General features: G+C 40.6%; 1 protein-coding gene across 1 annotated transcript; it reads right to left on the reverse strand.

The window, feature by feature from the left end:
* Positions 1 to 3341: 3341 nt before the first annotated feature.
* Positions 3342 to 10330, reverse strand: LOC137291182 (ankyrin-1-like). The gene is made up of 4 exons (XM_067822472.1): positions 10323 to 10330; positions 9974 to 10125; positions 3932 to 5999; positions 3342 to 3423 (listed from the first exon to the last, which is right to left on the reverse strand). The coding sequence occupies exons 1-4, from the start codon at positions 10328 to 10330 to the stop codon at positions 3342 to 3344; spliced, it is 2310 nt and encodes a 769-aa protein (XP_067678573.1).
* Positions 10331 to 14447: the final 4117 nt, after the last annotated feature.

A 14447-nucleotide genomic window follows, 5' to 3' on the forward strand; every position in this document is an offset into this window, starting at 1 on the left:
CGATTCGTGGTGATTAGACACCAATCGAATGGAAACATTTGCTGTTACAAATTGTATTTATTGAACACCAGCAAAGGCATCATAAGAGATCGTGATCGACGGTTTGAAGACATGTGAGAGCTGGATATAGTTTCAGCATGCATGCTTAGAATTGTGAAAAGACTTACCACGTGGCGAGCACTTGCGCATTTTCATCCTCAACTGCATCAACATCAGTTCAAGCAGGGTATTGCAACATGCAACTTGAAATGTACACGCCTAACCCACTTGCAAGAACAGAATCACGTGTACACTGTAGCAAAGCTTCCCATATTACAAAAGACTGTAAGAGTAATGTTAAAACGTGTCAGATTTGTTCTGGAGCGCATTCATCACCTCAAAGATCAGGATCACCAAATGACTCATCAACAAAATCATACCATAGGAAAGAAAAGAATGGTTTTGCAAGACATAAAATTGACTCTTCATCTCGCAACAGACAGACAGGATAGAAAAAATAAAGGAAAAGGTTCCGGATCTCGTGATCACCATCTGAAGGAGAGCAACACACTACTAACAGCTACAACAGATATCACAAACTTGGGGACTTGTAAGCATGACATTCCTCCTTATTAATCTACATACCAAAATGTCAGAAATTTAGAGAAAAAAAGGAAACTTTAATTCTGATAACGGTGAGGACTATAATGAACTTTTCTCCTTACTGCTTAGTGGCAAACACACGATACAACAATAGGGGGAGATAATATTCATTATCAACTATTAAAACATTTACCTGGTACTTGTCTTGAAGTACTATCCTGTACCTTTTACAAAATATGGATTACTGGGAATTTCCCTTCTTCGTGGACGAATGCTGACGTTATTCCTGTACCTAACCCTGGCCCGGATAATACATATCCTTCTAATTATTGGCCAATATCTCTTACCAGTGGTGTAAGTAGGATTATGGAGAGAATAGTCAATGACTGACTTATATGGCACCTTGAAACCAATAATCTTACATCAAATATTCTATGTGTTTTTGGAAAAAATAGAAGTACCATGGGCCATTTAGTTAGATTGGGAACGTTCCTTTAGGATGCTACCAGTAGGAAACAACATGTTGCATCAATATTTTTCGATTTCGGAAAAAGCGAATAATACGACCTGGACGTATTGAACTTCAAAAGATCTTCATAAAATGAGTTTGAGGGGCGTTTTTCTCAATTTATATCTCAGTGTGTAACAGATCGTCAGTTCCGGGTACGTGCTGGTTCATCAATGTCTGATCAAGACCAAGGTGTACGACATGGTAGCCTGTTGGCTGTAATGGTATTTAGTTTAAACATAAAGAGCGTACCTCTTTTAAATGGATCCATGGATGGATCGTCATTTGTGGATCATTTTAATGTATTATCATATGGAGGTAAACTATGCACAGGATAGACAGACAATTGCAACTGTGTCAATGATTGGTCTGAACGATATACTTTTAAGTTTTCATAAGATAAAACAAATTGCATTCGTTTCTATCGGAAATAGAAGCCGCACAGAGAAATGCATCTAGCAGGCATTACAATTAAAATTGCAAAATAAGCTATATTTCTGAGAATAGTATTTGAACAGAATCTTACTTCCTTACCACATTTTAAATCGCTGAGGGCTAAATGTCTGAAGGCACTTGATTTATTAAAGGTATTTACAAAATGCATATGGGGTGGGGACCAGTCAAACCTCCTCCACTTCTGCAGATCACTCGATTATGGTCGCATCATTTATGCTAGAGTATGCAAAGGTAATGTTAAATTATTATATTCTCCTCACCACCAAGGCCTCAGACTTTGTGTAGGATCTCTTCGAACTTTTCCTAATGGCAATCTTTACGTAGAGGCCATCTGTAAAGTAACACTATCACTATCACTGACAACATTTAAAAATCTGAAACAATTGAATTACAAATGAATCCTTCTCGGCACGTGGTTAGGTCACATGTTGCCCTAACTCTCACAAAGAAATCAGACATTAATAAATTACAACAAGAAATTAATCAATGAATATTTAAATACAATACATACAAATCCTTTCTTACAGATGGATCCAACGATAGTTTCTCAGTGGCTTGTGTAACGGTCATTAGAACCAGAACAATATCTTCCAGATTACCAGACGACAGCTCTAATTTCACAGGTAATGCCGTATTAATTGCTGCACGATATGTTGATAAACACCATAAATATAAACAATACTGCGTAATGTTTTCAGATTCTCTTTCTTGACCTCAGGCTTTCAAAAGTGTGCCTTGTCAACGCCCACTTTTCATCGAAATAAGGGAATTATATAACGATCTTGCTACTGGTCAATGCCACGTGGTCTCTGTTGCTTACCCAGCCATGTTGAAATCTCTGGTAGCACAATGACCGATTTTGCTCCTGAGTCAGCACTCAGCAAATCTGTGACACCACTTATGCCATCACAAAGCTAGGACTAGAACTTTCACCCGTGATCTGATGCAGAAGAACTGGGTCACGCAAGAAGGTATCAAAACGTGCAGTTACACTGTTTATTGGTTATACCCACTCGGGTTGGCAGTCCAGATTTGACGAGGTCATTATGCGACAATGCCGCATTGGCAACACAACTGTGCTTGATTGGGTTGAATTTTCCATCATAATAGATAAATATTTCGATATCAAAACAGTTATGTATCTTTTTATTATGGTCCTTTCATAATATTAATTGTTCAGTTAATCATTGATTGTTTAAAAGAGATAGTATTGTTAAATGAATTTAGATATATGTGTAAATTATAAATGTTGTTCGTAGTTTAAATTATCAACGTATTTTGTTAGTGGTTGTATCCTCAAAGGGAGTTAGAGTGTCGTACAATTATTGTCCTCCTGAGGGGGTACTTAACCCCCAAACCTTTTCATGATAATTTCGCTCTAAAGGACATTTAATTGGAGCATATTGGTTCTTATAAATAAACTAAGTACAATCGCCAGCGGCTGAAGGGATGGTGTAAATCCAACTCCATGCAACTACCAAAAGTACTGTAAGTCCTTATGGCGCCTAGCACTGTGATCTACCCTAAGTTGTTGGCGATCTATAGCCCATTTTTATACTGTTTTGTTCTAAATTGAAATCTAATTTTACAGAGTGATGCTAGTTGTTTCTTGATATTGTGATATTGTAGTTGGGTTTATTGTCCTTTGATGACAGATTTTAAAAAAATAATTTATGTATATCTATGGTGAATTCAAAGTTTGTTTTAGTCACGATATGACTGAAATATTGCCAATGTGACTGTAAATCTTAACTCACTCACTCCACCACTTCTCTGTGTTTGTACTCATTTGCTATCAAAGATCGATGGCACCTTCTTTGATCCTGTTCTCTTGACATCCACAGAGGATGTACTTCACCACCCCCTCGTCTCCTCCCCTACAGGCATAGTGAAGAATATTGTTACCTGTTTCATCCACGACTGGCACGTCAGCCTCTTTGTTCGCAAACAAACAATGATGTCCACCATATTGTGAGAGAGGACATTCTTCACAACGTCTACATCGTTTCCCAGACAGGATGAGTGAAGGATGGTTAGACCGAAACCATATGCGATTGACCGGTTGATCCGTTTACACACAAGAAATTCAACCACTTCTTGAGCCCCACAAGCAAACACACAAAAGGAAAACAATACAGCCACAGTGGAGTAAACAGACAAAAATTCTGCAGACAGTTCAGTAATGGCGCCATTACAGTGACCGCATGAAGAACATGTCGAGTTCAGTGACTAAACCAGAAACCAGAACCCTAAGGCACTTCAGCTCCTTTAGCTAAGAGTATAACTACCACGTCTTTATGTCCGTATTTTTCTGCCAGCATTACTGCTGTCATATTGTGCTCTCCTCTACAGTTGATGTCTAATACATTCAGTGAGAGGACATACCTCACCATCTCCAAACGTCCCTGCTGACAGACCAAGTGAAGTATGTTGTTATTGCCATTATTCACTAGTGACAAATCGGCGTTATTCTCTACGAGTAACTCTACCACTTCTTTGTGTCCCTCTTGTCCTGCTGACATCACTGGGGTCATCTTTCTATATCCTCTACTGTTAATGTCCGACATGTTCTGTGAGAGGATATATTCCACCGTCTCAATATGTCCACCTTGGCAGGCATAGTGAAGGATGTTGTCTCCCCCTAGATCCAGTTGTAACACATCAGCTCCTTTACTGACGAGCAATTTTATCACTTCCCTATGCCCCATTAAAGCAGCCCTCATTAACGGGTTCATCTTCTGAAACCCTCTACTGTTAATGTCCAACATGTTTTGTGAGAGGATATATTCCACCGTCTCAATATGTCCACCTCGGCAGGCATAGTGAAGGATGTTGTCTCCCCCTAGATCCAGTTGTAACACATCAGCTCCTTTACTGACGAGCAATTTTATCACTTCCCTATGCCCCATTAAAGCAGCATTCATTAACGGGTTCATCTTCTGAAACCCTCTACTGTTAATGTCCAACATGTTCTGTGAGAGGATATATTCCACCGTCTCAATATGTCCACGTCGGCAGGCATAGTGAAGGATGTTGTCTCCCCCTTGATCCAGTTGTAACACATCAGCTCCTTTACTGACGAGCAATTTCATCACTTCCCTGTGCCCCATTAAAGCAGCCCTCATTAACGGGCTCATCTTCTGAAACCCTCTACTGTTAATGTCCGACATGTTCTGTGAGAGGATATATTCCACCGTCTCAATATGTCCACCTTGGCAGGCATAGTGAAGGATGTTGTCTCCCCCTTGATCCAGTTGTAACACATCAGCTCCTTTACTGACGAGCAATTTCATCACTTCCCTGTGCCCCATTAAAGCAGCCCTCATTAACGGGCTCATCTTCTGAAACCCTCTACTGTTAATGTCCGACATGTTCTGTGAGAGGATATATTCCACCGTCTCAATATGTCCACCTTGGCAGGCATAGTGAAGGATGTTGTCTCCCCCTTGATCCAGTTGTAACACATCAGCTCCTTTACTGACGAGCAATTTCATCACTTCCCTGTGCCCCATTAAAGCAGCCCTCATTAACGGGCTCATCTTCTGAAACCCTCTACTGTTAATGTCCGACATGTTCTGTGAGAGGATATATTTCACAATCTCAGTATGTCCACCTTGGCAGGTATAGTGAAGGATGTTGTCACCTTTATTATCCGCTAATGACACATCAGCTCCGCTACTCACGAGTAGCTTTACCACTTCTTTATGTCCCATTTCAGCTGCAATCATTATTGGTGTAATCGTTGCCTTCCATCCAGTGTTGATGCTCACAGTATTCTGAGAGAGGATAAACTTCACCATGTCGATGTTTCCTTTCTGACAAGCAGACTGGAGTATGCTTCTATGCTTGTAATATTTTAGTGATCCATCAGGCCATTTACTCACGAGTAAGTCCACCACTTCTCTGTGTTTGTAATTCTTTGCCACCATGATTGGTGTCATCTTATTTGATCCTCTTCTGTCGACATCGACCATGCTTTTGGAGAGGATATATTTCACTACCCCCACGTCTCCTCCCCTACAGGCACAGTGAATGATATTGTCTCCTGTTTCATCTACAACTGACACGTCAGCCCCTTTGTCCACAAGCAACTTGACCACGTCTCTGTGTCTGTTCTCTGCTGCCATCATCACGGCTGTTCTCCCGCAATGTACTCTGCCATTGATGTCCAGCATGTTCTGAGAGATGACATTCTTCACCAAGTCTACATCGCCTCCCAGGCAAGCTGAGTGAAGGATGGTTAGACCGAATCCATCTGTGATTGACAAGTTAGCTCCTCTACTCATAAGTAAGTCAACCACTTCTTTATGTCCCTCGCCAGCTGCCCACATCACGGGTGTTCTTCCAATCCGTCCCTTACAGTCAATGTCCACATGTCCTTGGGACAAGATCTCCTTTACTTTTCGGATGTCCCCGGTCTTGGAGGCGCTGTTTAGTTCACAAGACAAAGAATCTGCAACACAAATTTTCTTGATTACATATATTTTGGAAATGATTATAAAGGATATCATATGGTGAGCACTGCTTGCTCTTTGTCATTTTTACATCATTTATATCCGTATAATAATGATCATTAGACAAATTCCAATAAAGGAAACTAAGGACAACAATTAGATATTGACAGATTCACTCATATCAATCACATTTGATGTTTTTCGAGTCACACGGGAGTAAGGAGTGCCAGTCCGCACCATGACATGTGTTCTTCATTAATCTTTATTTGTGAAAGCTGTTCTGTATCATCCTATTTCCACATATAACTACCCTTTGTATAACTGCACGGTGACACATTGTTCCCCTTCATTATCCCTGACTAGTGTTGTCGCTATGAAGATGTTTGAGTTCTGAATGTCTGCATGAACTTTGACCAACTAGATCTGGAAGTGTCAATTGACCAAGTCACGTGACTTTTGTTAAATGCTCGGTATCCCTGTCCTTGTAGGTTTTCAACAAAACTAATGCGTCTCGTTTTGACATCAATGCAGGTACGTGCCCAGACAAAGGCCCGTTAAAAACCGATGACGATGTTCATGGCTTGTATCAAGTATATTGTATTCAAGGCTTCCGGCTCACACACACATTTTCTGGTATATGTTTCTTTTTCAGATCAGAATTTGATTTACAGATAAAAGTGATGTAAATTTCGTTTTATGCTGCTTCTTTGCATAATGGAGAGATTTTGTATTCCTTTCAATGGACGATTTCTTTCCCTCATGTACCATCAAATTTAGCAAACCTAGTTTAAATCTCACTAACCTATACCTTAAATCATTGCATCCAAGTACAGATAAATATTTTTTTCTGGTTGTAGCAAAGTTTTAAATGTCATGTAACAATCATTACGTGTGCTGTTATTCAAACTTGCCATTCCTGGGGAAGCATATCAATGGTTCGATTGCGAAAATCGTTCATAAAAACATCAATGTACCAAACAGTTTGGTTTAATCAGATATACCCATAACCGTGAGAAAATAATAAATACAAATAGAGTTCATAAAACAGTTCCCCTGAGCCACTTGCAGTGTACTTAGTGGAACTGAACTTGTCACAGCTATTAGTCCTTCTCTACAGAGCAAACCACCACGAGTTTCACACTCCTCCCATCATTGTTTCATGCAGCGTCCATCATGGGCGAACTGGCAAACAGTTTTACCGCGATCTTCCAATATGACTGCATCTTCTTCAATGGATGAATGAAGTCGACCATGAATTGGAGAATTTTCCACGGCTTTCCAAACACATTTAAACTGACGTTGCCAGAGTTTAACTACATCAGTGATGGGCCATCCTTCCATACGTTGCTTTCGTTTCATCAAAGGTCTTTTTTGGTGTGCGACCTTTCATGTACATACCTCATCACTGCTCTTTACTCATCTGGTTCCATTGTCACACCTTACTGCATTATATCACTTTTCAAAGAAATAGGTTTCATTGTTCAATGTTGAAAATTCAGTCAAGAACTTCATTGTGCAAAACAGTTGTAAATATCGTGAACAATGTGTATTTTTGGTAAGCCTGTTCAACTTTAAAACACATTTGTCAATGTATAGCATTTCCCTTTTCTTTGTTAATTTCATAACGATTTAGTCTGTGTACCTATTTCTCAGATGTCTGAATATTGCTCTATAAAATGTAATCACTGTACCGTAGGTGTGTTGACGTGGGTCACTTACCTTCCACACATACTTTTCTACATCCACTCTCCACACACAGGGAAGGCAGACTGCAGACCTTGGACAGACAATGTTTGTATGTGACCTTTAAACAGCAAGAAAGATATAAGCAATGTGATAAATGTAGACGCGATAAGTTAATAGCATAATGTTTAAAAGTAAAATGGTTCTACATAAGCAAGCATGACAACTGTTTAAAACACAGGCTTTTAACACATGGAAGGCCACCTAGTTGGCTCGAGATTTGGGAAACTTATTGTCTTTCAACCTCGGGATTCACTCACCATCTATGTTATGCATAATCATACACAGTGCTTTCAACTATTTAAACAATCCTCATCTCTGAGATATCTGGAAACACTGGTTGAAGACAGTCCTTATCATATTTATCATTTATTATCATTGGAATTATCGTTAAACAAAGGAAAAACATCTTGCAGTATGCCAGCGCTGTTACTTTAGTAATTACCGCTGTTGAAATCAGCATATCAAATAGAAAAGAGCAATTTAGTATATATATATATATATATATATTATACATGTCATCAAAGAAGTTTTTTTAATTATCTGTAGTCACAAAATGCCTGAAATATAGCCAATGTGGGCTTAAATGCTATCTCTATTGTCAATAGCAATTTCGAAGTAGAACTTGATGAAAAACCTTCTACTAAGCATGTACAGGATCACACCGCAGACTCGTTTTCCTCGTATAGTAAACAAATGTTATCTTTCAAAGATCAACTCCGTCTGTTTGTCATGCCGGTGAGCACTATCGTTCTCCCCTTTGATGTAATCACCCCCGTCTACATAGACAGCAGACACTCAGCCAGACTTGTAAGTTAACTACCCAGATAATGAATCACATAAATACAGCGGTTAACAGAACTGGAATCATACTCAGCCGGCATCTGCCTTGTATCTGGACGCGTGACTACACACGATGGAAACATGTTCCTTTCTGAGGACTAAAAGCCAGTGGAGCATGTCAACACCTTCAGATAAAAAGCATATCTGCAGCTCAGACCAACGTGGTCTAACATTCCTAGCAATAACTGTTAGTCCCGTTTCGAAATACGTCAACAAACAGGTGTTTACCATCCTAAATTTCCAATTCGTTCATCCCAGATTTCTCTCTCGGCTTTTGGTTTAAAGCTTCGAACTTTTCAAATTCTAATTAAAAATTATCTCTTAATCTGAAAATTCTGTTAACTAAAAGATAAGAACTTTCAGTGTATTTATGTAAAGTGTGAAATGTCTGTTTCATTTAGAAAACTGTGAGTTGAGTATATTGTTGTAGCATTAGTGTGGCTCCTGTGATAACAACTAAGATCAACACATATAGATTTACATTTTAATGCATGTACAGACACATCCTTATAGTTAAAACAGGAAATATGTATGATTTATGTCGTGGTAGCTAGACACAGGAATCGGGATAACCTTTCATTCCGGACTGCCTCATCGTTCCTAATGACATCTACACACAATGACACGTCAACACGTAATAACACATCGTCGCACATGACTTACTCAAATACAAAAACCATACACAAATACACACATATCGACAGAAGGGAGCTACATACCAACACATATATGTCCAAAACATACACAGAGACACGTGGACACAATCCCATGTGGCATACAGAAACAGACTGATGCACGAAATCACACATAGCATACACAGACAAAATCCTAAAAAGATACACTGACACACAGTCACACTTGTCATACACAGACAGACACTGACACAAAGTGACACCTGACATACACAGACACACACTGACACACACGCACGCATGATATGTATATACATACTTTCACACACTGACACACAATAATCACACAATCACACTTAACATACACAGACATAGACTGGCTCACAATCACACTTAACATACACAGACATAGACTGGCTCACAATCACACTTAACATACACAGACATAGACTGGCTCACAATCATACTTCACATACACAGACATAGACTGGCTCACAATCACACTTAACATACACAGACATAGACTGGCTCACAATCACACTTAACATGCACAGACATAGACTGGATCACAATCACACTTAATATACATAGATATAGATTGATGCACAATCACACTTAACATACATACACTATAACACGTATAACGCACTATATCACAAGAAAAACAATGACATCATCAATTGCTGAGATGATATAAATGTAACATACATTGTGCTGACTCTCAGGGCGGACACTGTGTACTCCCCTCACCTCACCTCTGTTGAATTCCTCACTTGACCGAGGGCAGTAGGCATATATGAAGGAATCTTGGACACATTCAGTTCGGCATAACTTCATGTCAATAGTTCTCAGAACGATAGATCGACCCTTTCTGTTCTCTGTAAACTGAAGTCCACACTCCTTTGTGCTGGACGTAGAAAGTGTTAAGCAAACACTTGCAGTGAGAACAAGTTGAAGACTGCTACTTGAGAAAAGCGGCATCATGGTGTTGTCACAGATGACTGCAGGATCCAGAAACTGATTAGAAACTGAAAAAACAATTAACATTACCTATACCACCTTCAAACCAACAGTCCCAGTCCTCCACACCACTTTCAAACTAACCGTCCCATCCTCTACATCACCGTCAAACTAACGACCCCATCACTAAACCACCTTCAAACTTACAGCCCCATAATCAACACCACCCTCAAACTAACAGTTCCATCCTCTACACTATCTTCAAACCAACAGTTCCATCCTCTACACCACCTTTAAACTAACAGTCCCATCCTCCCCACCACCTTCAAACTAACAGCAACATCACTACACCACCTTTAAACTAACAGTCCCATCCTCTACACCACCTTCAAATTAACATTTCGATACTCTACGCCGCCCTCAAAGTAACAGTCAATCCTCTACACCATCTTCAAACTAACAGTCCCATCCTCTACACCACCTTTAAACTAACAGTTCCATCCTCTACACCACCTTCAAACTAACAGTTCCATCCTCTACACCACCTTTAAATTAACAGTTCCATCCTCTACACCATCTTTAAACTAACAGTTCTATCCTCTACACCATCTTCAAACTAACAGTCCCATCCTCTACACCACCTTTAAACTAACAGTCCCATCCTCTACACCGCCTCTAAACTAACAGTTCCATCCTCTACACCACCTTCAAACTAACAGTTCCATCCTCTACACCACCTTTAAACTAACAGTTCCATCCTCTACACCACCTTTAAACTAACAGTTCCATCCTCTACACCACTTTTAAACTAACAGTCCCATCCTCCACACCACCTTCAAACTAACAGTCCCATCCTCTACACCACCTTTAAACTAACAGTCCCATCCTCTACACCACCTTCAAGCAAACAGTCCCATCCTCTACATCACCTTCAAACTAACAGTCCCATCCTCTACACCACCTTCAAACTAACAGTCCCATCCTCCACACCACCTTCAAACTAACAGCCACATCACTACACCACCTTTAAACTAACAGTCCCATCCTCTACACCACCTTCAAATTAACATTTCGATACTCTACGCTGCCCTCAAAGTACCAGTTCCATCCTCTACACCACCTTCAAACTAACAGTTCCATCCTCTAGACCATTTTCAAACTAACAGTTCCATCCTCTAGACCATCTTCAAACTAACAGTTCCATCCTCTACACCATCTTCAAACTAACAGTTCCATCCTCTACACCACCTTTAAACTAACAGTCCCATCCTCTACACCACCTTTAAACTAACAGTCCCATCCTCCACACCACCTTCAAACTAACAGTCCCATCCTCTACACCACCTTCAAACTAACAGTTCCATCCTCTACACCACCTTCAAACTAACAGTCCCAGTCCTCCACACCACTTTCAAACTAACAGCCCAATCCTCTATACCACCTTTAAACTAACCGTCCCATCCTCTACATCACCGTCAAACTAACGACCCCATCACTAAACCACCTTCAAACTAACAGTTCCATCCTCTAGACCATTTTCAAACTAACAGTTCCATCCTCTACACCATCTTCAAACTAACAGTTCCTTCCTCAACACCACCTTTAAACTAACAGTTCCATCCTCTACACCATCTTCAAACTAACAGTTCCATCCTCTACACCACCTTTAAACTAACAGTCCCATCCTCTACACCACCTTTAAACTAACAGTTCCATCCTCTACACCACCTTTAAACTAACAGTTCCATCCTCTACACCACCTTCAATCTAACAGTTCCATCCTCTACACCACCTTTAAACTAACAGTTCCATCCTCTACACCACTTTTAAACTAACAGTCCCATCCTCCACACCACCTTCAATCTAACAGCCACATCTCTACACCACCTTTAAACTAACAGTCCCATCCTCTACACCACCTTCAAGCAAACAGTCCCATCCTCTACACCACCTTCAAACTAACAGTCCCATCCTCTACACCTCCTTCAAACTAACAGTCCCATCCTCCACACCACCTTCAAACTAACAGCCACATCACTACACCACCTTTAAACTAACAGTCCCATCCTCTACACCACCTTTAAATTAACATTTCGATACTCTACGCCGCCCTCAAAGTAACAGTTCCATCCTCTACACCACCTTTAAACTAACAGTTCCATCCTCCACACCATCTTTAAACTAACAGTCCCATCCTCTACACCATCTTCAAACTAACAGTCCCATCCTCTACACCATTTTCAAACTAACAGTTCCATCCTCTACACCACCTTCAAACTAACAGTTCCATCCTCTACACCACCTTCAAACTAACAGTTCCATCCTCTACACCACCTTTAAACTAACAGTTTCATCCTCTACATCACCTTTAAACTAACAGTTCCATCCTCTACACCACCTTTAAACTAACAGTCCCATCCTCCAATCCACCTTCAAACTAACAGCCACATCTCTACACCACCTTTAAACTAACAGTTCCATCCTCTACACCACCTTTAAACTAACAGTCCCATCCTCTACACCACCTTGAACTTAACAGTCCCATCCTCCACACCACCTTCAAGCTAACATTTCGATACTCTACGCCGCCCTCAAAGTAACAGTTCCATCCTCTACACCATCTTCAAACTAACAGTCCCATCCTCTACACCACCTTCAAACTAACAGTTCCATCCTCTACACCACCTTCAAACTAACAGTCCCATCCTCTACACCACCTTCAAACTAACAGCCACATCACTACACCACCTTTAAACTAACAGTCCCATCCTCTACACCACCTTCAAGCCAACATTTCGATACTCTACGCCGCCCTCAAAGTAACAGTCAATCCTCTACACCATCTTCAAACTAACAGTCCTATCCTCTACACCACCTTTAAACTAACAGTTCCATCCTCTACACCACCTTCAAACTAACAGTCCCAGTCCTCCACACCACTTTCAAACTAACAGCCCAATCCTCTATACCACCTTTAAACTAACCGTCCCATCCTCTACATCACCATCAAACTAACGACCCCATCACTAAACCACCTTCAAACTAACAGTTCCATCCTCTAGACCATTTTCAAACTAACAGTTCCATCCTCTACACCATCTTCAAACTAACAGTTCCTTCCTCAACACCACCTTTAAACTAACAGTTCCATCCTCTACACCATCTTCAAACTAACAGTTCCATCCTCTACACCACCTTTAAACTAACAGTCCCATCCTCTACACCACCTTTAAACTAACAGTTCCATCCTCTACACCACCTTTAAACTAACAGTTCCATCCTCTACACCACCTTCAATCTAACAGTTCCATCCTCTACACCACCTTTAAACTAACAGTTCCATCCTCTACACCACTTTTAAACTAACAGTCCCATCCTCCACACCACCTTCAATCTAACAGCCACATCTCTACACCACCTTTAAACTAACAGTCCCATCCTCTACACCACCTTCAAGCAAACAGTCCCATCCTCTACACCACCTTCAAACTAACAGTCCCATCCTCTACACCTCCTTCAAACTAACAGTCCCATCCTCCACACCACCTTCAAACTAACAGCCACATCACTACACCACCTTTAAACTAACAGTCCCATCCTCTACACCACCTTTAAATTAACATTTCGATACTCTACGCCGCCCTCAAAGTAACAGTTCCATCCTCTACACCACCTTTAAACTAACAGTTCCATCCTCCACACCATCTTTAAACTAACAGTCCCATCCTCTACACCATCTTCAAACTAACAGTCCCATCCTCTACACCATTTTCAAACTAACAGTTCCATCCTCTACACAACCTTCAAACTAACAGTTCCATCCTCTACACCACCTTCAAACTAACAGTTCCATCCTCTACACCACCTTTAAACTAACAGTTTCATCCTCTACATCACCTTTAAACTAACAGTTCCATCCTCTACACCACCTTTAAACTAACAGTCCCATCCTCCAATCCACCTTCAAACTAACAGCCACATCTCTACACCACCTTTAAACTAACAGTTCCATCCTCTACACCACCTTTAAACTAACAGTCCCATCCTCTACACCACCTTGAACTTAACAGTCCCATCCTCCACACCACCTTCAAGCTAACATTTCGATACTCTACGCCGCCCTCAAAGTAACAGTTCCATCCTCTACACCATCTTCAAACTAACAGTCCCATCCTCTACACCACCTTCAAACTAACAGTTCCATCCTCTACACCACCTTCAAACTAACAGTCCCATCCTCTACACCACCTTCAAACTAACAGCCACATC

The sequence above is a fragment of the Haliotis asinina genome, chromosome 7 (genome assembly GCF_037392515.1).
Source record: "Haliotis asinina isolate JCU_RB_2024 chromosome 7, JCU_Hal_asi_v2, whole genome shotgun sequence".
Classification (NCBI taxonomy): domain Eukaryota; kingdom Metazoa; phylum Mollusca; class Gastropoda; order Lepetellida; family Haliotidae; genus Haliotis; species Haliotis asinina.

Bases quoted from the DNA above. Each gene is read 5' to 3' on its own strand.
- LOC137291182 (XM_067822472.1), bottom strand. The intron at 6,000-9,973 runs GTGAGGTGAGGG...TTTGTGTTGCAG, and splicing joins AAGTGAGGAATTCAACAGAG to ATTCTTTGTCTTGTGAACTA. The intron at 3,424-3,931 runs GTATGTCCTCTC...CTATGCCTGTAG, and splicing joins GGACGTTTGGAGATGGTGAG to GGGAGGAGACGAGGGGGTGG.